This window comes from Micropterus salmoides, unplaced genomic scaffold (assembly GCF_014851395.1).
Source record: "Micropterus salmoides isolate LMB-PRFRI ecotype aquatic unplaced genomic scaffold, ASM1485139v1 Ms_hic_scaffold_15, whole genome shotgun sequence".
NCBI classification, from domain to species: domain Eukaryota; kingdom Metazoa; phylum Chordata; class Actinopteri; order Centrarchiformes; family Centrarchidae; genus Micropterus; species Micropterus salmoides.
The window spans coordinates 23,006,327-23,031,667 of record NW_024040596.1 but is presented as its reverse complement, the minus strand read 5'-3'; the positions used below and the strand labels follow the sequence as shown (position 1 = coordinate 23,031,667).

Sequence of the window (25,341 nt, the reverse complement as noted above, 5' to 3'; positions counted from 1 at the left end):
TTTGAAACTCCTGGACATAAGGAGCAGTACCTGCATGGCAAAGAAGTCCTTGAGGCGTTTGTGATATTTATACCATCTCAACTGTTATGAATATTTGGGCAGTGGTGGCCCAAAGGTTAGAGAAGCGCGAACACCAGCTTAGTGGCAGCAGACCACAGAGGCTGTGATTGTACTGGGCAGCTTCTAAGTGTGAATGTGATCAGGGCCTTCCTGCAAAAGAGAGGCTTCCTCTCAGTGAATATATATTTGATATGTTATTGAAACACCTGGTAATATAGTGCTAAATAATCCATGTCTCGGTTCTCATCTTTAAAATATCACCATATTTTAAATACATGTTGACAGAGGAGGTGCTGAGTCAGATAAATCATAGAAAACACATGAAATTCAATTTAACCACTTACTTTCTTCAGGCCTCTAAAACTTATTAAATAAAATAAAACAACAAAAAAAAAGAATTATCATCCTTCGGGTGAACTGGTCATGCATCTGATGAGGGGTCATAAAATCAAAAAGACTGGGAACCAGCAACATAAGACGTTTGCACTAAGCTGGCTAAATCCTGAATTCTTTATGTGAGATGGTGAACGGAAGACCAAAACAGAGACAGAGTTTTGGTCTTTGAACTTAAGCTTGCTTAGTGTGTGGACCTGACATGATGTGGTTAATTACTAAATGTAAAAGGAAAAGCGTCACTCTAAACATTTTTGGACATCCTAAAGAAAATGAAAATACAGTTTAAAAAATACGTATCATCCAATGCTAATAAAAATGCAAACATGCGCACAGAATTTCACTGTTTAGAGGGCAGCTCCACTCTACTTCATATCTGCCATCAATATCTTGCAGCCAGACATGTGTTTACAGCACATTTCTAATATCTGAACCACAGCTAGATAAACGGCACATGCATGAATATTGATATTTCCTTTTTTTTATCCAGAAGCTTCATTGTTTGTCCAGCTAATGCTCAATGTATGCCATTTGTTTATGAAAGGTGAAATGATGTGCTAATCAATATTTATGAGTGAAAACAGGTATAATGGCATTATAAACCAGAAAGGTTGCTACTGACACTTTTATGTGCATGCCAGATGTACCTTGTATCTATGCACACACTCACACACACACACACACACACACAGACTGCACACACATCCTCTGTCTGTGCTCTTTACACAGTAGGTCCTTTTGTATTTTCCCAGAGCCATGTGCTAGAGAGAAACTCAGGTGGCTATCATGAGACACAGTGTTCTCCAAGCCCTACCGATTCACATGCGCACCCCACACGCTGCCCAGAGGTCTTGAGCTCTAAGGCTAATGTGTAAAATCAGTGCTAAGATAAAACTATTGTAGGAATCCTGTTTTCCGTGTCGATGTAACAGTGTTTCATGCAGTAGCTGCAAATACAACGTCTTCTCCTCTCAGCAGTTTGAAGGTGCAAAGAGTCAACTCTGAGGCCATATTCCCTTTAAAGGATCAGTTCATTTAAATTAGTAAGTTCACTTACCTCAAGTGGAGTCTGAGACAGTATCTGATAGTTTTGGTTTTATATGTCCAGGGTTTGAAAAATCTTTCTCTAAGATTTTTCCCTCCACCATCCTTAAACCTGCAATAACTGATTTTGTTAGTGGGTTCATCACTATAATCGACCCCTTTAACACTACATGTAGACATTTCACGCATTGTTAATATAAAAATACTGATTAGAGCAACTTCAGGTTGTTGTTACTAAGAGTCTGAGAAACAAGCTTGTTTATATGTCTGCTTACTTCTAAAACACATTTATAGAGTGCTTTCTTTAACTTGCAAATTTGTGATTGGAAACCTCTATAGCAACACCTGTGCTATTCCATAATAGAGTTTAATTTAACATTAGTTTTTGCAATGAGGCTTGACTGGGGTTAGCTTGTTCATTTTAGCGTTGAATGTTTTTCTGTGATTGTGACTTTGAGCCTGATTTTTAACAGACACAAGTACAGATAATTAATCATGGAATAGTATTATTCAAATTGTTTAATGTACTTTAGCAGAAGAATTCCTCTCACAGGTACACTACATTTGAGGTGGATAATTCTAACCATACAAAATCATTGAAACCCATTTTTCAGAATATCCTCTTATTAGTTGTAATATGCCAAAGTTAAATGTGAGTTTATGATCACCTTTAAAGTGCTGACCTGATGTTATTACTAAATCCATGACATGCAGCCATTTAACCTGGGACGTTTCAGTTGACTTTTGTTCTCTGATGTGTTGGATTAATGTAAAACCTTTGTTATACCCTGAATTCTTCACCTTTTGAATGTCGCTCTGCACTCTGATTTTGGTAGTGGAGGCTTGTTTGATTGAAGCAACTTGTTGAACTTATGTACAGATTTTGTAAGTACATAAAATAGTCCTCAGTACACAAATACACAGGCACACACAGTCATACAAGCACACCCACAAAAATCCCCACTCCAACAGGTCCTACCTCATCACTTATAACAGCCAATAATATTAAAAGATGAAGGAACCTATGGCATGTGATTAGAAAAACTGTACAGTTTATTGTATTCAAGCGAAGAAAGGTAAAAGTGAATTCATTATTTAACCCAAGACAGTAAATTCTCTGTAACTTGATGTACATTCCAGTATGTTCTTCTTTTCTGACAGGAGAACCACTGTCTGCGGATCAAGATCCTGGGAGACTGCTACTACTGCGTGTCTGGGCTGCCAGAGGCGAGGGCTGACCACGCCCACTGCTGTGTGGAGATGGGGGTGGACATGATAGAGGCCATCTCGTAAGTTTGCCTCTATCTATCTTTAAATTTCATGGGAATATCTCATTAGCTGTGGGAGCAGTAATAAATAACATATACAAGAATACTTTTTGGATATACATCCAAAAGGTACTGGTGCTTCCACTATTTTTCATATCTCACTTATCTCCTGTAAATAATCACAAAGCTAAACTGACATCCGACATCTGATCTCATTGTTTTGCTCATGGGTTGAGGTTACAGTTCAAGGCTCGAGGCTGACACATTGATTGTGGTTGTGAGGGTTTGAAATGTCTACTTGTTACTCAATGTTTTTTTGAAATTTCAATCCAAGTTTCTAAGCTGTCGCAGCTGATCTGCTTCACTTTGCTTAGTTAGCATTATCCCTTCCCTCTATGAATTCATCTGTACGTTTTCTCTACATGCTTATGATGTTCAGAGTAGTGTGGGTCTGTATTGAACCCTGTCCCAGCATGCAATGACTACTACTTGAAGGAAAGGTTTGACACTGGAAAAAATTTGCTCATTTCTAGGGCTGCAACTAATGATTATTTTTGAAGTCGACTAATCTGTCAATTATTTATTCAATTAGTTGACTAGTCACGATTAATTTTCACCCCCTAACCCTAATTAAACCATATAACTAATTAAATACCTTTTAAGTGAATTACTGGACTCCAACACACGTCCTAACTAGCTAACGTTACCATTAAATGAGCGAGGTTTACTTTTCAGAATGAACACTAGGGAAGAAGACAAGACAGCGTAGTATACTCCTATAATTCACTGATTTACTTTTGCACTTAACATGTTTGCCTTCACAACTAAAAGAGCGTTCTCTTAGCCAGCATCATCTATGAGACCTCAAAACCAAGAATGCAAAGAACTATGGAGAAGCTGCTCCTAGATAACAGCCAGGTTTTATCACCCAAAACAATAAGCCCACAATCTCATTTATTGCCAAGATTGTTGCTTTAGAACTATATATAAAATAAAAGCAAGTACTACAACCACAACTGTACACTAACAATGTAATGTCTATTTAGAAATAATAAAGCAACAGTCCCCTTTCATAATACTAGTTTATTTTTCCAAAGTGCTTATAAGTTTTATTAGTGGAGAATGTTCTGTAGGCTACATCACGAGCCAGATGTTTCTTAATTTACTTTAAAATGTTAAACCATTACTCAAATTGTAATGACAGAATAAAAGCGGTACAAACATTGATACTATCTTACAGTTGTGGCCCTTTGTCTGTTGCTCTGTTGTTGCTGCTCTGTTGTTGCTGCTGTAGTGGTCTGTGTAACTGGGACCAGAGGCCTTTGTGGGCATGACTGGCCGGTTGGCATCCCCTAACCTCGTAGGCGCTTGTGGAGCTTCTCCCCCGAAAACATTTGAGCACATTTTTGATCAACTTTCGTAAACCTGCCAATATTCAAGTCTACACAGTTGATTTCTCTGTATTTAGTGATAAAATAGCGTACAAAACTTGTAAAAACAACAAAACATTCTGCTTTTAGCCTCTTTTTCCGCTTCTTTCTGCTTCTCGCATGAAAGCTTCTTCTTCGTGAGTAGTCTCACAGTCAGGCAGTCGTGGCAGACAGTGGAACGATACAGCCCCTAGCATTCCATGTAGCGCATTGCAGTTAGAAATGAACAACCAGAAATCTTCATAATGAGAAGATTTCTGTCTCTCCCTTAAACTACATCTCTGTAATGATGCGTCGACAATGAAATTTCACGCCAACATATTTTTACAGTCGACGTCGTCGATTACATTGACTAATCGTTGCAGCCCTATTCATTTCCTTTGTAGCCAAGAGTTAGATGAGAAGATTGATATCACTCTCATGTCTAAACAGTAAATATGTAACTACTGGCAGTAGCCGGCTTATATAGCTTAGCAGAAAGACTAGAAACAAGCGGAAACCAGCCAGCTTTGTTCTGTTAAACAATGTACCTTTAATAGATAGAATTTATTTCTCATTTGTCAGAGAATTTATTTCTCATTTGTCAGGCAAAAATGACAAACAGTTGTAGGTTTCAGCATATCAAATGTTTCTGTGTATGTTTTACATACTTGGAATAGAATATCTTTCACATTTAGCATTTATTGATGTAAATGCATTTTGCAAAAGCAAAGACAGTGTAAAAGCACGCTGAAGTTCTTTTCCAAAGCTGATATGAACTCAGAGGTCTTAGGTTCAGATCATTGGGGCACAGCACCAAGATTAGTCCACTTGCAGCGCTGTCTGGATATTTTGCTGTCAAGTAATGACTGCATGGCTTCAACAAAGGGATATGTGTTGTTCCCCTGCCTCTGTCCACTCAGGTCATTCATTCATGATCATAAAAGGCTATCACTTGTGTTGCAGCAAAGCAAAATGCCATTGCTGCTTCTTTCCATTGTTACCTTTGGGTCTTCAGTTGCCATGTTGACAATGATCATCAATACATGTCTCCTACTTCACACAGTCAACTGGGAGATGCATCCAAAGCATTCAATTCATGATAATAAGATAATTGATTTACTAATTAAGTCAGATAAATATTCCAGAACCTGTTTTAGCAAAATAAATGCCCATTTTGCTGCTATTAACTACTTTGAAAGAACACATACAGTAGATGATTTAACCAACAGCCATTTTAGATTTGCTGTACTTTTAACCAAATTGCAACATATTTTCTCACAATAGCAGGGATATCTTTAGTTGCTTAAAAGAAGCACCATGCATACAACTCATGAATTGACAAGAAAAACTAGTTAGGAAGAAATCACAGAACTAAAAACATTGATTTACCAATGATCTCTGAGTGCAGACTATTGTTTTTGTCACTTGAGATCATTCCCCATAATTTTTTATGCTTTTTTGTAGGCTGGTACGGGAGGTGACTGGGGTGAATGTGAACATGCGAGTGGGCATCCACAGTGGCAGGGTGCACTGTGGGGTGCTGGGACTCAGGAAGTGGCAGTTTGACGTCTGGTCCAATGACGTCACACTAGCCAATCAGATGGAGGCTGGGGGCAAAGCTGGGTATGTCTCTCCAGCAATAGTCAACTGCAAACTAACTACAACCCAGTCCGTTTTCTGAAACTGCATGCACTGCCTATAGCGTTGTATATTTGAATGCACAGTATAATAATGAACATGTATGTGGGTATTTATGTGTGTTGTTCCCATTTCAGACGTATTCATATCACTAAGGCCACTCTGAATTATCTGAACGGGGACTACGATGTGGAGCAGGGAACAGGGGGAGACAGAAATGCCTACCTGAAGAAGCACAACATAGAAACCTACCTCATTGTGGGCTGCAGTCAGAAAAGGGTACGTACGGTCCTCATTATTGTCTAAAATTGCAAAGCCCGAAGTGCAGATTACTTTATTTAGAGCGTATTGCTTCATTTTTTATATAAAGCTGCATTCATTGATTTCTTCCCACTAGGGGGTAGAAGAACTCCATAAGAAGCTGAAAGACACACAACCCTGATGCATTATTACCTTTAAAAATTAGCTACTGGGGTAGCAAATATTACACATCAGCAAACCCAGAGAAACATTACTATCCCATCTGAGTCAGGTTTCTGACCACTTAATGAAGTCCAATATTCACTCTCCTTGTCCATCAACTCCTGAGGAAAAAGATCTGACTATTTGGTTGCTAGTTTGACTTTCTTCGCCAAGATGAAAGATGCTAACTTTGTCTGTGCTGAGCAGGTAGTGTACAGGAGGTTAATCAGCTTCTGTTGGAAACAAGGTTGATGACAGCACTGAGACTGAACCAGTAAATGTGCTGTAAAACCAAAACGGTGAGATGAAAAAGAGCTCTGAAAAGCTGCATTTTAATTTATTAAAATACTATAAAACAATTATTAAAAGCAGCTTTAGAAAAATCTGAAACATACAATCTGTGTAAAATCTATCTACTGCTATTCAAACTGTGTGTATTTGTTGGTTAAAATAATTAAAAACTGGAAATAAGCAGCCTTAACCATATTATAAGCTTGCACATGGTTCCATTAATCAGCTTAAAACAACACAATGTAACTTTCCAAAAGAACATCTTTGTGTGGGTGTTGAATCATGCTGAAGCTAAGAATGTAACATTTTTGATAAACCATCATAACCAAAGCTTAAAGGGCTGTTCCTGATCATTTAAAATACACACAGCCAGTCCATATTGCATGTCATTTTTTATAAACTGGGATTCTGTCCCAAATGAACTGTGTTTCGAAGAGGAATAATAATCTCCAATTCACTGCATGAGCTCCAGTTTGTTTATGACTAGACTGTTTTTTTATCGGCTGTCTCTGTCCTCCAGCAGTATCACAAGCTGTGACTATAGATAGCATGTCATGTGAAGCGATATCTTCCTCCCATTTTGCTGCTCATGCTGTGAGACAGAAGGAAGATTGTACAGTCTAATTATTTTGGTTACTTTTTTTATATTTTTCTTTTTGAAAAATGCATCCTAGCGTGCAGATCTGATATCAGATCTGTAAGAAACAGAATAATTACAGATACAATCTCTGGAAACATTTTTTTAACACCAGAAGCAGAAATTCATCATTTCTTGAACATCAAAAAGCATAAAGAATTACAGTTAGTGGATGCTTTTATTTACTGCTTCTTGCAGTATGATGAGTAAATAAATGAGATTCTCTTCTGGCGCTTTCTGTAAAACTCTTACCATCACACACACAGTGTAACAACACTATGTAGCTGCTGGCAATCTATGTTTGTTTCCTGTTTTGACTGCTTCTGCTGTGGTCATCTGTGGTCATTCTTGAGACAAGACAGGAACAGGCTTGTCAGTTGTCAAGTGTGAGCACCGTTAAGATGACAAAATAAGACTGATCGTGTTAGTGAGTCAGTGATGACTTGAGCTAAAAAATGTGAAGCCAACAATCTTTAGATTGAGAACCAATCTGTGTTTGGTATGTACCTTTGCATAATGATTTGGAAATGATACAACACAACTATACGGCTCTGAAAAGATTGGGATGTACGCAGAAGAGCTTTGCAGCAAGAAGAGAAGAAGAGGGCCTCAGAACTCACCAAATTACAGTATAACTATTGTACTATTTAGTTTGTTTCAGTGATAATAAATGGTCAGAGTTTTCTTCTTACATGTAGTGATATGTTTTACTTTTTTTTTTGGTTTTATTAAAAACCCTGAGAACCACAAATAAAGTGCTGTTCCAACTCCATTGTACTAGTGTACTGGTGGGCTATACTGTCGGTCTCTTTTGCCGTTATTACACAGGACAATAAAGGCAGACATTTTCACTTCACGCAAGGGGGAAAACCAAGCAACAAACATACAAAGTATCAGAAACCCATTAAACCACCAATAAATTAAACTAGAAAAAGAATATTTGTGTGACAGTATCATATATATATATTTGTGTCATGTTGTTCCAACTCTTCAGTGAAGCTGTACTCTGCTGTATTATGGTGCAGGTACAGATATTGTCGAAGGAATTTAAAATCAGCCAAACAAATCATGTGATCCAATTTTAGATGTTGGAGAAGCTTTAAGCTTATTCCATCTGAGTGGAGTAAAACTTTTAATTGCTTCCCCCCCCCAATAATGGTTTTATAAGTGTGAACCTCCAGAGCTGATTCTCAGATCTAGTAAACTTATCTCTTTTCCTATATTACAGCAGTGATGCAAGATATATTGGCTGTTTTTCTTGAAGTTTCTGAATATACAATAAAGAGTGTGGGTATCTTCCAACAAATCCGCAGTTATGAGTTCTAAATCATCACCTCAGCTTTGTGATACAAAATATCTAGTAACTGATTTGGAGGTGAAGAGTGGAAAAAGAAGTACAGATATAAAGATATTTCACTTAAGTAAATGTAGAAATACTATAGTATAAGTCCTGTGTTGAAAGTACAGAAATATTAAGTAGCTATCACTGTCAAATAAGTGTTAAGTTAAGTGTGAGTAAAAAGTATTTCCTCCTGTACCTGGTGTAGAAGTACGAAACAAAAATACTTAAACCTCAAAACTGTACTTGAGTAAATGCACTTACTTACTTTTCACCACTGGGGTAGGTGCATATAGATGAAAAACACTATAGTCCTGTAGAGGCTAGATTGTCAGCTGAGCCAGTTGTTGCCAAAGTAAACACTACAAAGAGTTTTGTGTTTTTAAATAAAGTTTATTTGTTGTTTAGTTTCTGTGTGGGGTCCTTACCATGCAATACCTATATTCTAAAAACCCATTTCTGTATCTTTTATTTCTTACAGAAAGAGGAAAAGGCGATGATAGCCAAAATGAGCCGACAGAGGACTAATTCTGTCACCCACAACAGTGGCCACTGGACTGACCGTCCGTTCTACAACCATCTGGGCGGCAACCAGGTCTCCAAGGAGATGAAGAGGATGGTGAGGAAAAAAAAAAAAAGCGCTCATGGCCTTCTGCTTTGTAGAGCTGCTATTAGAGTGCCATAGGCAGGTGACTCTCCTGCCAATATCTCGTCTCAGCTCTCATCTGGTGATGAAGCCAACACATTGTTAATACCCATAATCCTTTGATCTGTAGTCCTGATGAGCAGCGGCAATGGCCCACTCCGCCTCTCACACCTCACCTCAGCTCTGAGAGGCTCTCAGAGCTGTCAGTGAGACAACAGCAACATGTAGGCGGCCGCTATGAAGCGAGTACCACAACAAATGCCAGCTGCCAGTTGAGCAGTGGGGAAAAAAAGACTCCCCATCCTCTACACTCTCCTGGGTTGAATTTGATTAGGACTGATGTAACCATATCAGGATTCATTTTTATTTACGTACTGTAGCTCTCCCTGCTGTGCTGAGCCCGCAAACAGTGACTCACTTAGTGAATGGATGCACTCACACCTGACACACACACACACAGAATAGTTTTTGGCAAGCTTCCTGGTTTACTTCGGGGGTAATGCGGCCCAATAAATATGCACAGTAGTGTTTCTGCCACGCTCGCGAGTTCCCCCTCAGTGCTCGACTTTACATTGTCCTTCCTTTCACAGATTTAACAAGTATAAAACTTCATGGATCAAAAGTTAATCATAGAAAGAGTCCTAACTGACCTTGTGAGACATCTCCTTTGTAATGGTGGCCTATGGGGAAAATGCTTTGTGGGCTGCAGGGGAATTTTTCGCTACAGTAACGCAAGTGGCCACTGAGCAGAATTGGAGGCAAGGCGGAGCTTATTATACATCTGTGGTTAAAATAAGTGTGTTAAGGATGCTAACTCAGGGTAATGTTGTGTAAAAAGTGGATATGTTATGTAGTCTGCGACACTGCAGGTAGACCCATTTTGAATTAACAGGTGATCTTTGTGTGTGAAGCAGATGTGTTGTATGCATGGCTTTTGAGGACCTCTTGTCAACTAACCAGGAAGTAAACATTCTAATTTCTTTGCTTCTCCATCACATTAGTTTGTTGGTGTCTTTTGAGACATTACAATAGTTTGGTGGAACATTTAGACCTCTTCATTGGGAAAATATCAATCGCTGTCTAGTCACATTAAAACCAACGCATGCTGGCGTCAAACTGCTGACGCTACAACTGTATGGTTTCTGCTGATGCCTTCACAAATATGCCACAGAGATATCGAGGAAAGAGAGAATGAGTCACAATGCTAAACGCTTCACAACAATAAAACCTGAATGCATCTAAAATGTGAGTGCATAGGGGTGTGTGTGTGAGTGTGTGTGTATATGTATATATGTGTATATATATATATATATATATATATAATTGTTGCCATATACAATATAAAGATTTACAGTATAGTCTAGAAATACCGTGCATCATTTTGACCCACCAAAATCACAGGCAGCATAGGCAACACATCATCTGTGGTGTAAAAATACATTTTACATATGTTACCATGGTGGACAAATTCAAGTTCAATATGCAAGCTCTTATATCTTCTTACAAAGTAGATAGAGTGAGTGTTACTGTGACTGATGGAAGGATAACAATAATTATTCTTTTGTTTTTTAAATGTCTGATTTTATTTCATACATGTCTTGCAAAAATAATCCCCCTCTGTGGACACAGACAGGTGGTGCACTTAAACATTAAGTAGGCTGGATTTTGGACCCAAATGTTCGAATCCACACGCTTCACTGAGACTAAATGGACACAGGTCAGATGCCTTCAGTATGTTCATCAATTATTTTTATATGATAATTGTATATTTTTTTGCGACCCACAGCCCCACAGTTGTGGGTGGTAAGCAACAGCCAATTTGACTGAACAGACAAAAAAAACAGCGCCACCTACTAAAACTCCAACCACACTAACCACTAACTAACTAAAAACAACAAAGTTATGCCACACTAATTTACAGTCGACCTTTTAACAGTAAAAACAAACTCTGTCACTAAAAACTCACAACACAGGCTTATCTCCTGTCCTCCTAGATGAGTACTCTCAATTACTGGTCCTGACATCATGTCAGCGGCAGTGAAGTTTTTTCCTTGGTTTGTTTAATATCAGAGTGTTCTTTATGCTCTGACTCACAGAGCGCTTTCAAAGTTTGTAGAAACATTAACACTTCTGACATCAACTTTATTTGCCACAGTTCAGTCTTTCTTCATCTTCAGCCTCTATTTTCCTCCTGCCTATCACTCTCTCTCTATCTCTGTACTGCTCATTAATCACCCGGCAAGCAAGATAAAGCGTGTTGTAGAGACAGAATTAGAGAGAGTGTGGAGACAAAGAAGCACAGAGGGCATGAGAGAGAATTTTTATATAAATGGGAGGGGGGGTTGTTATGGATGGGTGTGCTCTCTTGTTCTGTCTATCCAGACACAGATGGAGCTGAGTGGTGGACCGTGAAGGACTCATGAGACATGCAGGAGTTTAACACATGTACTTTCCTTTATTACTGTTTATTCAGCTACTCTCATATGTTGAAAAAGATAAGACAAAAGAGGGGAAGAAGCAGGGGTGCTGGTATTTTAGTTTTTACTCGTCCAGTAACTACAGTCTTTTGATAATCTAATTATTATTTTAAGTTATGTTTTAAGCAAAAAAGGCCAAATATTTGATGGTAAATGAAAGTAAACTCTCTGAGTTTTGGACTGTTTGTCGGACAAAACAAGACATTTGAAGACGTTGCCTTTAACTCTGAGAAACTGTAACAGACATTTTTCACTACTTCCTGACATTTATTATAGATAGATGATTGATTCATTGTTTCATAGAGAAAATAATCCACAGATGAATCGATAATGAAAAAAATTGTTAACTGCAGCCCTAGTCTTTGCATGTAGAAGCCAGCGGTGTTCTTTGTGCTCCTTCATTGACATTGATGTGTTTATCCAGAAGAGGGAGCTAGAGAGGTGCTAGCTATACAGTTAGATATGGACATGTATGGATTTCTGAACTGGACTACCAGCCACAGGCCCAGGGGTGCAAGGGCCCAGGGGGCCCCAAAGCCAGAGCCTCAGTATGAAGATAACATTTCATTCTTTTTTCCCCTTCATATTACAGCTGCATACTGAGACTACAGTAACATATAACAACAATTTTAATCACAACAGCAGAATAGCTCTGCTTTAAGAAAATTGAACCGGCATCTTAGGCTTTCTTTGATGGTTTCCTATAAAGTGTGCTGTAGTATTTAGGATAATACTGGTTTCTGTGTGGATCTACTGTGTGAGGAAACTACGGACAGGAGTCAGACAACCACTCCTCATTTCCAGTGTGAACTAAATGATGAAGTTCAGCTGCAGTTTTAAAGCTACACCAGCACATCTCTGCTCAACACTGTAACCTCTACTTCTCATCTCCTTCATGTTTTGATCCCTTTATCTGATCTCAAGAACTAGAAAGCTGTGCAAACAACTTTTACTTCTCATTATAATTGCCTGTTGACCATAGTCAGTTTCTTGCTGTGCAGAGCTGAGACTGTGTGAGATAAGAATAGAGGGGTGCCAATCATCAGCCCAATTTCACGCAAATACCTTTTCTTTTTCCCAACATGCTCACGTGTCTCCAGCCACAGGGAACCTTTCCTTCCATACCCTCCGTTTTATTTCATTTTCTTTGGCTCAGACTAGTTATCATGTCCTGTGGCCTCTAAGGTGTGTTACTTTCAATTATAGTTCCAGCATTGAATTTTATCATTATTATTAAATTGAACAAGCTGATGTGCAATCAGAGAAGTGATATGTGGGCTAAAGTCAGTTTTTAATTTAATTTAATTTGGTAGGAGATTAAAATTGTTTGTAGCAATGGTTCAATACAAGAGAACTACAACTACATTCTGTTGTATAAATCATATAATAATTTGTGAATTAAATCAAATTAATGTGTGTACTGTAGATATATAATTCATTTACAAGCTTAAAACTGTGTGGCCATCAGTGCGGAAGTCTTCTGTTTTCGACAAATGTGTTGGGAGATTTCTTGGGCTTCAAATAACGATTAGTTTTCATTTTAAATGATCTGTCTATAATTCATGATTTAGATATTATCATGGTCTATAAAATATCTAATTTCCTTCCACAAGTTTCCAGAGCCCAAAGTGATTTTCAAATCGTTTCCCCCCCCCAAATAACAATACTCCCCCAAAATTTTATTTGAATGATCTAAAACAGAGAAAATCAGCAATTCTCATAGTTGAGAATCTGGAACCAGCAACTGTTTGGCATTTTTGCTTTCTAACTTAATGATTGATTTAAAGTGTAAAATTGTACTAGGGATATGTAAACCTCTGCCAGCTTTGTTAAGGATAATTTGGGTTAAATTATCCTTTATTGATCTTTAACCCTAACGGGGTGGTGATGGCGCAATGGATAAGACACCTGCCTTTGGTGTGAGAGACCTAGTTCTATTCCCACTGTGACCCATCCACCAATGTATCCCTGAGCAAGACACTTAACCCCTAGTTGCTCCAGAGGCGTGCAATTGTAAGTCGCTTTGGATAAAAACGTCAGCTAAATGAATAAATACAATGTAATATCATTAAAGTAAAAATAAAAAGTGAGCTTAGTCTGATTTGAAAAGGTTAAATAACGTCCTCAGGTGTTGCTGTAAGACTGATTGAACACTAGAAGTTGCCATTGCCATCTAATTGTGATTTTCCTGTCCTCTTCTGTCCTGCAGGGCTTTGAAGACCCTAAAGACAAGTGAGTAGTGACTATATCTCAACATTATTGTGTCTTCCCTCTCATCTATCTTTTTGTCTGTTTGCCATTAATCTAGACCTGTCCTTACTTGCTCTTACAGAAAGCAGAGATCATAAAACATCAACTGAAAAAGAAGAATCAGAGGGCAACTCTTAAATCAATAACAAAAATCAGCCCCGAAACAAATGTTACTGGCACTGTTGATGACGGCAGAAAGTCAGAATTACTTACTTTTGAGTCGCTGTTTGTGTCACATGACATCACTGGATCGTGTTTAGGGTTAAAGATCAATCTTAGATCAGATTACATTGAAGGAGTATTTCACGGGATTTGATGACACCTCTGTTTTCTTTACAAAGAACATTTGCTGCCAGCTTACTTTGTGAAACCACACACACTAAAGTTACTAAAACACATTAACATCAGGAGTCATCACTCATATTATGAGAGACTTAATGTTGCTTCTTATGGCTGATGTGAACACCCAATTTGCTTACAAGCATAAACAAACCACAGATGGCAACATTAAATCATTGTGCACCTGGTTACACAGCACCTAGAGGATTCTATAATGCCTGTACTGTACAAAAAGCATCTGCAGATTATTCTTGCAGATACATTTTTAATACAAAAGAATGTCTGTAGCAGAGTCTGTCTAATCAATATTGTGAAGGCCCAAACAACATAATCTTATAGAGCTTGTTACTAGGTGTGGTGTGGGCCTACATGAGCATACACCTTTCTGCCAAATTTTGAACAGTTTGAAGTAGGAGGGGCTTAGTTTAAAGCCAGTAATATCAATGTTTGCCATCAACCCTCATCAAACCATAGTCCTGGTGAAGCAGAGTAGCTGTATTTTTGAGTGGTTAAATCTTAAATAATACATAAAATGTTTCTAACTTTAACTTTTATTGTTGCTTGTTAAGTCATGAATATTTAAGCGAAGTACTAAAGATTTGAAACCAAGTTTTCAGGGACATTAAAAGAAAAGAAAGAGAAAAATCCTGCAAAACACTACTTTAAGTCTGGGTCATTTAAGGTTCACTGAGCAGTTTTCATTCATGAGTTTGAACTTGAGATCACTTTGTTGATGTGCCCGTCATTTGTTCCCATAAAGTTGCGCAGTCACGTTTAACCCAAAAGCAGATCAAAGAACTGCAGTCATCTATTAAAAAAGTTGCCCTCCCCTTCTCCTCCCAAACTGTTCTGTATCTCTGAGTTTGTTCTGACATCACACTGAGCCACTGAGTTACTTTATAAAAAGTAAAAAGGAATTATTTGGTTGTCCTCATTACAAGAAAACCTTATTTACTGTAAACTGTAATTATAAGGGGAAACGTCAGCTTTTGGGTCCATGGGGATATAAAATCTAGATGGATTTTCACCCAGATTTTTTAACCAATTTAAAACCAAACTGCTTGTCCTAAGAAGTCTGGGTAGTATAAAAAAGTATATAGAAAAAAATATGTAAAAAACTAAAACGACCAGCCTTTAAAAATTCAAATTATTTATGTTGTGCTAATAATGTGGTTTGATGTTTTCTATTCTAAGCCACTATATGTAGACTCTACTATGTATGTGTATAATTCTTATTTGATTGTAACAGCTTTCAGATAATGTTTTTTTGTAGAAAAATTTCATAATTCTGGTGAAACACTGGTGCAGTCTATTTATTGCTTTCAGCCCTTCATCTCAGTGTTCCCAGGTCACCACATACTATACACCTAAAACCTTTAAAGATCCCTCCAGACATGTTTTGAGAAATATAAAAACACTCCGCTTTGAATAATGTTATAGTTTTTCCACACAAAAGAGTTCTTAAAATTACATCAACTCCTCCCTCATTAAAAAAAATTCAGAATCGAACGAATATGCAAATATTGTTAAAACGGCTATAATCGGCTTTTCTGAGTTTTTTGGCCAGAAAAACAATTCATTCCAAATGAATGGCAATGTTGCTCCGGATCTGTTAGATGTGTAAATAAGCAACTGTTGTACTAACTAGTTGCTATATCAACTTAAAAAGTGACAATATTTCAGTCTTGTGTATCTTGTTTCCGCTGCCCCCAAGTGTCCCAAAAAAAACCCCAGTTACTGCAGGTAAGTTGTAAGTTGCATGTTTGACCATGATTGGCTAAACACAGAGAAATGTTTCACCTTCAGCAGATGAATGTGAAAACTGCCTTCTGGTGTCAGACTCTGCACATGCTGACACACACACTAGTGTAATCACTGTGATCACAGTAGCATGACATATCCATCAGCCGATTAGTGCTTGTCAACAAGGCCTGGGAATTTCAATCAATGTAAGTGGCTCCGAGTCTGTGATTCTGAGATGCTTTGTAGTTCTTTCTACCTTGTGAAAAGGGAATTAACTGCTCGGTGGCAGATGTTCACAGGTTTTCTTAAAAGACACTGCGTAGAATACGTTTAGCTGCAGTGGAATTTGAAGAGCCTTCTCAGTCGTCCTGAGATGTAAATGTCTCCTGGTCTCATTTTGTGTCATTCAGGCATTTTATTTTCAGGAACACGCAAGAGAACCTAAACCCAGAGGACGAAGTGGATGAGTTTCTGGGCCGGGCCATCGACGCGCGCAGCATCGACCGTCTGCGCTCCGAACACGTCAAAAAGTTCCTGCTCACCTTCAGAGAGCCTGACCTGGAGAAAAAGGTTAGGACGTGCACACAAACACACACACACATTGACACACAGTGCCAATATAGCAGCAAATAATTGGCCGCGACAAGCAATCCTCCCTGTGCAAAAAGCTCTCTCCTGCTCGCTCTTTTCTGTCCCTTGAGGAAGTCAGTCAAAGCAAAGTATAACAGATAATGGGAGGAACTGGGGTTTAAAGGGGGAAGAGACAGCTACTAAAGGACAGAAGAAGTCTACTGCTTCAGACAGTGAAGGGCAGGCTGAGAAGGAAAGTTAGAGCGTGGGTCTGTTGGCTTTGAGTCCTGTTTTCAAGTTTCAGTCACTTTCTTCCTGTCATGGCAAAAGTGAAGACTTAGAGCAGATCAGAAGGACTTTTTGTGAGCCCCCAGCTTGCTGTGGATGAGATCATCTCTGTCGCAGCCTTTAGCACCTGGACAGCATCATCACCCTACAGGACAACAACACCACAATACACATCTACCAGCTGCAGTCTTAGCCTCACTTCATTACAGCAACAATATGCAGAGCTGTTTTTAAGACTCACAGGGCAATTCCAAGCATGTTTTGTTTTTTTTTACATTTCAGCAACAATATACTGTAATATAAATAAATCTGTGGCTTATAAGTCGCCCAGTTAGTAATAAAAAAATTACAGTACAGAAATGCCAAAGATATGAATAATTTTAGTACACGTGTTGCATAGTTTGTCCTACAGAGAACCAGAGTTGTTTTTTTTTTGTTCAACTGTAAAATATCACAGTTCTCTTTGGTTTCATAAGCAAACTGTTATTCAAGATAGATAATCTTTCTGAATGACAGTGATTGAACATTTTCCTTTCAAAGCTGTGTTAACATTTTTTTTTTACCATTTTTTCCAAAACTTAATGTTTGTCCCTGCACCGATGTAACAGAGTCAGATTTTGCTAATTTTTGCTGATTTATGATTGCAAATTTTTGCAAAGTTTGCCTTCGGTGGGACAGAAAGGAAGAAAAGCATGTTGTCAAATGGTAAAATGTTGTTTCTTTCTCCTCCTCTCCTCCTGCAGTACTCCAAACAGGTGGACTCCAGGTTTGGAGCTTACGTGGCCTGCGCCGCTCTCGTCTTTCTCTTCATCTGCTTCATCCAGATTGTCATTGTGCCACCGTGAGTGAACACGTTTCATTCTTCATCCCCTCACTAAAATATGCCACTATTACCAACTCAAATTTTTAGAATTAAAAATGGGATGACAGTCACACGTCATGACTGAAATTTTACCAACAGCAGGCATAACAGAGACAGCTAAAACTAACATCCACTGTTCTCAGTAATGTGTATTATCTCAAAATTCAGAAAATGAGAACATGTAACAGCTATGCGATGGACTGGCGACCTGTCCAGGGTGTACCCCGCCTTTCGCCCGATGTAAGCTGGGATTGGCTCCAGCCCCCCGAGACCCTGTAGGCAGAATAAGCGGTTAACGATGGATGGATGGGTGGAGAACATGCAACAACTCCAAATATATGATACAAGTCTGTAATAAATAAATACATAAAAGTTATGCTGGAGGAGGATACCCCTTAAAAGGATATTTAATAATCTGGCAACCCAAAGGTTGTCCTTAATAATTTCTTATAACATCTATTAAGTATTAATAATACTTAACTTATACTAATTATTAACACTGATAAATTTATTAGTTACATAATAAGGTGTTAGGAACTGGCTCATGTGGGTAATAAATATAACATAGTTCAAAAGATTGAGTAGGACGAGAGTTTGACACATTGTAAAAAAAGGGCCTGTTGGGTGCTGCTTAAATCAATGAAAGCAATATAACAAAAGAGAAATCTCTACTAAGAGAGAGAGGTATTAAACTACACAAAGTAACCAAAATCAACTCTCTGATCGAAACGGTTTAAAAAACCTAAACACAAACTGAGCAGCACCCTTAAACGTACTGTGAATAACATAAAGCAGCAATGCAGACACAGCGGAATCAGTAGTGAAGCTAAACCTAGGCCCTTTTCCATAGGCAAAGTTACCACAAATCATTTAAGTAACACACTCATGTTTAGAAAACAAAAACTGTCTGACACAACTTGACACAGCGAGGCAAACCGATCAATGGGAATCACATCTGCCTCCAGTGACAAGTCAGCTGAGAACAGCTGTTGTTAATTTCTGACTTCTGGTTGGAGGGATCCGCCACAGGCCGTGCCAATAATCTTCGAACCCAACCGGGAAGTAGGCGGGATTGGCTTCAGCAGATCCAATCCTTAGGGGGCAACTTCACAACTGACTTAACTTATAGTAGCCTACACAGATTCTCAACCAGAATACAGAAAACAAAGAGCGCTGCCTACAGGGGCCGTATCATAAGGTAGTCATACATTCAATGTCTTAATAGAAGGTGCTACAACCTATGTTAGCCTAACATTAAAAATGAATGACATTCTCTGTCACTTGTGGCCAATCTTTCTAAAACATTCAGTGTCTGCCTTTAATCATTGCAGCCTCACAAATCCTGCACATTACTTTAGTCCTTACAGTATATGTTGCACATTTTTCCGTCTTTAGCCTTACAACCAGAATTATAAAAAGTAATTTTGATAACACAAAAAGCTGAATAGATGAGTTATAAAAGAGAATATCAAATCAAAATCAACGTACTTGCAGCCGAGCCGCAGCCAGATTCAAAAAGATTTTGTCTGGAGGCTAACCCTCCCCTCTTTTTTATCTCTCCTACACTCAGACTTTTCTGCCTGCCCACCTCTCATTATTGATCTTCTTTAGCCTGTCTCTTTATTAACCTTTCTCCTCGATCCTCTCAGCTCACCACTCCCCTCTTGTCTTTTATTCCTGTCTTTACTTCTCAGCCATCCTCAGAGACAATCCTTCCCCGTCCCCTCCCCACCTCCTCTTTCTCACTGTTTAATCTGTTTTCCTTCAGCATTTTCACCAAGGTCACACTTTCTCTCCCCGTTTACTGTTTCCTGTCATACCCACACACAAAATGCCTACTTCCATATCATTTACATCAACACAGGGTCAGAGACAGTAAAGAGAAGCAGATATAGTTGCTCACATTATTACTTTTAAAACCATGACACATGGTATTAGAACAACTAAGGACAAACCATAAAATGCAGCCAGAAAGAACCATTGTATGTATGTAATGATGTCCTAACTCTATCATCGGCAGCTCCAGTCTGATGATCGGCTTCTTCATCGCCTGTCTTATTATCCTGATGGCTGTCATGTTTGTCTCAAGTGTGTACTGCTGTTTTGGGGTAAGTAGTCTCTGCTTGTGATAATGTTAATGATGAACTTGACACCTTGTGCAGATCTAACACATTAGTCTTGAGTGATGAGATAGAAGTGAATTTAGCATTTTCTACAAGGATGCAGCTTTGTAGAATATAAATCTTAAAAGTCATCAAGAGCAGAGACAAACTGGTTCTTATTTCTTTAAAAGGAACTTCATTATCAGACATCACAGAGACAAATCTGTTACCAAATATTTTACCAGGCTGTGGTTTGATGCTGCGCTTGCTGTTGATTTCAGATACTGTCAGTGATCTAGAAATTTAAGCATAATCTGCTCTCGACCTCATAGAAAGCTCTTTCATGTAAGAGTTTATTTAAACTAAATTCCTTAGTGCAAAGTGCAGATGCCACCATTCGACCCCACTTTGAAAATTACAACTTTGAAAATGTCATACAGATATCGCTCATTTTGAATATTAAATTTGTGTTTCTCAGTCTGATTAAGTTTGTTGGTGTGTATCTGTAGTAAACTGAGATGATCGGTCCATTGTCATCCTGTATTGAGATTATACTTCTGGTATTTGTAACACAGTACATTACAGTGCTACTCAGTTCACACCAGTTTTGACTCTGTCGGATCCAGAAGACTTATTCAATTTTGTACTACAACTTTACGCTTTGTCTCCCTCTTATACACTGTTAACAGTCTGATGACAGGGGGATGATGAGAAAGAGCAGAGCTCACCTGACAAACCTCAGGAGGCTTTTTTTCCATCCATTTCCTGCTCTCATCGCCTGCTCAAAGGTCATGAGGGACATAAAAGATTTCAAAAGAGAAAAATGGAGCTCCTGTTAACGGTTTTCACTGATGAGTCATGGTTCTGTTTTGCACTAATACATCTACTACAGAGAGGATTTTTGGTGTCAGGTTTCTCAGCAGATATTAGTTAAGGTTACTAACGATAATGTAGAAACTGATGGATTTAGTGAAAATAAATCAAATCAAATTTAACCCTCTGCACGCACTAACTCCCTCGCTCTGTCTGTCCTCATGTTTTTCCCATGCTCCCAGCTCTTCCCAGTCCCTCTGCAGACTCTTTCTAAGAGGATAGTCCAGTCCAGACTGAACAGCACTCTGGTGGGCGTCTTCACCATTATCGTCGTCTTTCTTTCTGCTTTCATCAATATTGTAAGTTCTCACTTGACAGAATCCCCAAGTAATTTTCTCCTCATAAGACAATTTTCAAAGCACTCAGCCTGTTTTAATCTTATTGAAAAACACATAAAAACACATTCTGAATGTTCTGCTTCTGATTCGGCTGATTCTTCTCTGACATGTCCTTTGTGACCTTTGATCTTGTTCAGTTCACCTGCAGCAGTAATGACTTGCGGAGCTGCATCAAGGCAGAGCTTAACATCAGTCTGGACAGCGTGAACATCTGCCATGTCCACCTCCTGAACTACAGCCTGGATACACAACACAGCCCCTGTGGAGACAACTCCCTCATGTGCAGCTTTCCTGAGGTACAGGTGTGCCTTTGGTGTGTGTGTGTGTGTGTGTGTGTGTGTGTGTGTGTGTTTGCATAGTTATATTTCAGATTTAAAACACTATGTAGGGCTTGATTTAAAGCAAAAGAAAATAGTCTATCTAACAACAAGCTTATTTAGAGGTGCCACGAACACATGCAAGCAAGAGTAAGGAGGCAAACAAAAACCGATCCAGGTTTACTGAAAACTGAGGCTTTTAAAAAGTCAACTCAGATGAGCAACAAATTTGTCTGATGCAGTAACGCCAATTTATGTACACCTTCCTGCTTGAAAAATCACCATTATATATTTGCGATTAAATATGTTGATCAAATATATCTGTTACAAATGTTTAGGCAGCCTTGTACTATAAAAAGAACAACAATGTCCAGTCTGTTACAGTGAAGCACTTGTAATTGTATATTCTAAGATTCTTCTGACAAGTGATAGAGCATTTAACAGTAGCTGAACAAATGGATGCTAAGGGTAATTGCAGGTATAAATGTTAACATTAGGTTTGCACAGTAATGTTTCAATGAACAGGTAAGTGGTCAAAATTGTGGGTTTATGCAGTGTTTTATATTCTGACTCATTCAGTCAGAGCAGCGTGTTATAGATCGTAAAAACAAATGTACCTTTCCAAACATCACCTCTCTCCTTCTTTCTCCCTCAGTACTTCTCGTGCTGTGTGCTGCTGAGCCTGCTGGCTAGCTCCGTCTTCCTGCAGGTCAGCAGCATCGGTAAACTCTTCCTCATGCTCTTCATCGAGCTGCTCTACCTCCTCATCATGGAGGTGCCTAAAGTGAGCCTCTTCGACAACCAGGACCTGCTGGTGATGGCCAACGCCATCAATGTTTTGTGAGTCACTTTTTTACTCTTGTATGTGCGTGTGTTTAAATCTTTGACCATGTGCAGATGTTCTAACCAATAATTGGCTCTTCTCTGCTCCCCCCCTCGCAGCGAGCACATGAATGGAACAAGGTGAGACTGATGGAAAAGGCTATTACCACTGAGACCCAAAGCATCACCTCTGTCATCTGATTAAGCTAACAGCATCATTATCACTGTGCTGGCACAAATGTAACTATAATGACCTGCTGGCAACAGATGCTAGTGCTAATGAGCCAAGATTTAGAGGGCAGCTTGTTTTTGTGTCACAGTGTTCCTGCAAAGTCTTTTTGTACTCAACATCTGAATGTCATGTAGTTCAGTACTTAGCATGAAACATCTTAAACCTAATGTGTGTGTGCTGACCTCCAGCTGTGTGGCGGACTCCAAGGTTCCTCTGAAGATCATGACCCCGGTGGTCATCACTGTCTTCGTTCTCGCCCTCTACCTTCACGCCCAGCAGGTGGAGTCCACGGCCAGGCTGGACTTCCTCTGGAAGCTACAGGTCGGTCTGTGTGTATGTGAAAGTGTATTACTCCGTTATGGGGACAAAAAGCAGGTTGCCACAATGTAAATGATTACATTTTAGGGACAGGACTTGGTCTAGGGTTAAGGTTAGGGTAGGTCTCCAGAAAACAAATGTCAGTTAATGTAATGTTCCCTTTGTGTGTGTGTGTGTGTGTGTGTGTGGTGTTGGTTTAAATATCCAAGACCCCTTTAAGGAATACTAGAAGATGCTGTTATAAAGAAAGCCAATGTTTTTTTCTCTCTTCTTTACGAGCCTTAACACATATCAAACAAAACACAAACATTGTTTTGCACTGGTAGTACTGGTAAAATTATTTGTTTTAGGTCTAGGAGATTAAATTACAACAAAGAATTATGAACATACTAGCTAATAACAGGTTGTACAGACAGAAATGTATTGGTTGTCAGTCAGCACGAAAAGGATGCAGGCCTTACCAGAACCCTGGCGAGCTCGACTAACTTTCTGCCGTTGGCCCATATGAAAGTGTGTCTGGTCCAGCTTGGTCATGCCCACTCCAGCTCAATCAAAACTCTTTTCATTCATTTGCAGTATGCTGGTCTCATGTGTCCATACATATCTGACATTCTCTATATATTTGAAGGACTAATCCACTAAAAATAATCCACTGTAGGCTCAAAAGATGTCTCATTGGTATTTGGTAACATTTGTATCTTCCTCCCTCATGGAGGATGGCAGCCGTAACAGTCATTGCTTCATATGATTGTCAGTGAAGTATTATTTCAATAATAATCAAATGTCTTAAGGGATGCTCTAGGGTTCTGTGACATCTCATGGAGGTACTGAAGCAGGCTCCTCTTTTCACCCTGTGCGTTGAAGGCTTTGTTTTAGCTATGGAGTGATACATCTTGTCTCTAAATGATCTTTGTTGGGAGTTGCACATGCGAAGTTCCTAGTTAAGGACTACTAGCCAATCAGAAGCAGAGTAGGGCGGGCCCTGAAAAGCTGGTAAAAACACAGCAACATAGAGTCCAGAGAGGGTGGTATCAGAGTATCAATAAATAACAGAAATAACAGAGTCAGCAGTAGTAATTGTTGTGCAGTTCTAAATTTTGTTCCAATCCATCCAAAATGTCAAAATATTTCATTGGATAATTGACCTGTTGGTGGCACTATATGAAAAGTCAGGGGTTTAACAAAGTCATTAGGATTTATCATCTTTTATCATTCTGTATTGAACCCCTGACAGGCCACAGAGGAGAAGGAGGAGATGGAGGAGCTGCAGGCCTACAACCGCCGTCTGCTCCACAACATCCTGCCCAAAGACGTGGCCGCCCACTTCCTGCAGCGTGAACGGCGCAACGACGAGCTGTACTACCAGTCCTGTGAGTGTGTGGCAGTCATGTTCGCCTCCATCAGCAACTTCTCAGAGTTCTATGTGGAGCTGGAGGCCAACAATGAGGGAGTGGAGTGTCTGCGGCTGCTTAACGAGATCATCGCTGACTTTGATGAGGTAAGATTTGAACAGATCCAGCTGGACGTTGCGTCTGCATTTGTGAGCGAGGATGTAAATCTGTGGCTTCCACTGTGGGATCTCCTAGTGTCAGTGGTGCTTTACGAAACTGTTGTTTCCAAGTAAAATAAGAAGTAGGTTTCTTTTTTCCTGATTTCATTCACGTAATAACTTTGTACAGAGTTAGTTTGTTATGCTGTATGAAGGCATATCTGAAAGTTTATTTACTCATCCAGTGGTCACAGAATAACATTATCATTCATTTGGAGTCATATTTGTTACCACCTGATTTATGTAACTCCAATATTTCCTTATATATATCCTAATATATCCTTTTATCTCTGGTGTGGTTTCCACTATCTCCTGAGAAAACTATCGGGCTCTTTGGCTGCTAGATACTCCACTATGTTCACCAGCTTGTCTCCATCCTTTATGCATTATGATCAACAATAGACAAAGTTTTGTCTAAAAAATATTGATTAAATTCAGGTTTCAGAACTAAAACTCTTTACATGTTTTGTACAGTTTTCTTTGCTACTAAAAAATACAGAGGTCATAAAAAAATCAACATGACATTTGTTAGACTCAAGAATCTGGTTATCTTATCAACTTAGATTTGGATCCAATGAGCCTGAACCCAAACCCTACAAAATACAGAACTTTATAGATTAAACCTTCCTTCTCCGGCCACCATTAGATCATCAGTGAGGAACAGTTCCGTCAGCTGGAGAAGATCAAGACCATCGGCTCCACCTACATGGCGGCCTCCGGCCTCAACGACTCCACATATGACAAGGCTGGACGCACGCACATCCGTGCCTTGGCTGACTACGCCATGAGGATGATGGACCAAATGAAATACATCAACGAACACTCCTTCAACAACTTCAAGATGAAAATAGGTGAGCTGCAGAAAAGAAAGAATGTGCTTCTGTTGCTCAGGGATTTATACCGTATATCTAATATGTATATCAGCTTACTGTGTTTTTTGTCATAGTAATCAAGTGTAGTACAAGTAGGGCTGGGCAATAAAACAATAACAATAGTGATATAATTTTCCTTAACAACATATACAATATAACAGATGTTCAATAAATGTTTGATTTAATTAATGAATCATGA

The 25,341-nt window shown here is 39.0% G+C and overlaps 1 protein-coding gene across 3 annotated transcripts in view; it reads left to right on the top strand.

The window, feature by feature from the left end:
- The window catches only part of adcy5 (adenylate cyclase 5), an 89,849-nt gene that overhangs the window by 59,670 nt on the left and 4,838 nt on the right, over positions 1-25,341 (top strand). For 2 of the 3 annotated variants that reach the window (XM_038721090.1, XM_038721089.1), the window contains 15 exons: positions 2,659-2,786; positions 5,642-5,800; positions 5,953-6,094; positions 9,026-9,163; positions 13,877-13,899; positions 16,410-16,569; positions 17,601-17,698; positions 19,740-19,827; positions 20,877-20,993; positions 21,170-21,328; positions 22,005-22,189; positions 22,292-22,312; positions 22,592-22,724; positions 23,956-24,219; positions 24,917-25,121. In XM_038721090.1, the coding sequence (XP_038577018.1) occupies positions 2,659-2,786; positions 5,642-5,800; positions 5,953-6,094; positions 9,026-9,163; positions 13,877-13,899; positions 16,410-16,569; positions 17,601-17,698; positions 19,740-19,827; positions 20,877-20,993; positions 21,170-21,328; positions 22,005-22,189; positions 22,292-22,312; positions 22,592-22,724; positions 23,956-24,219; positions 24,917-25,121 (2,020 nt within the window). The remainder of the gene's footprint in view (positions 1-2,658; positions 2,787-5,641; positions 5,801-5,952; positions 6,095-9,025; positions 9,164-13,876; positions 13,900-16,409; positions 16,570-17,600; positions 17,699-19,739; positions 19,828-20,876; positions 20,994-21,169; positions 21,329-22,004; positions 22,190-22,291; positions 22,313-22,591; positions 22,725-23,955; positions 24,220-24,916; positions 25,122-25,341) is intronic. The other variant, XM_038721091.1, reaches the window with a different exon arrangement.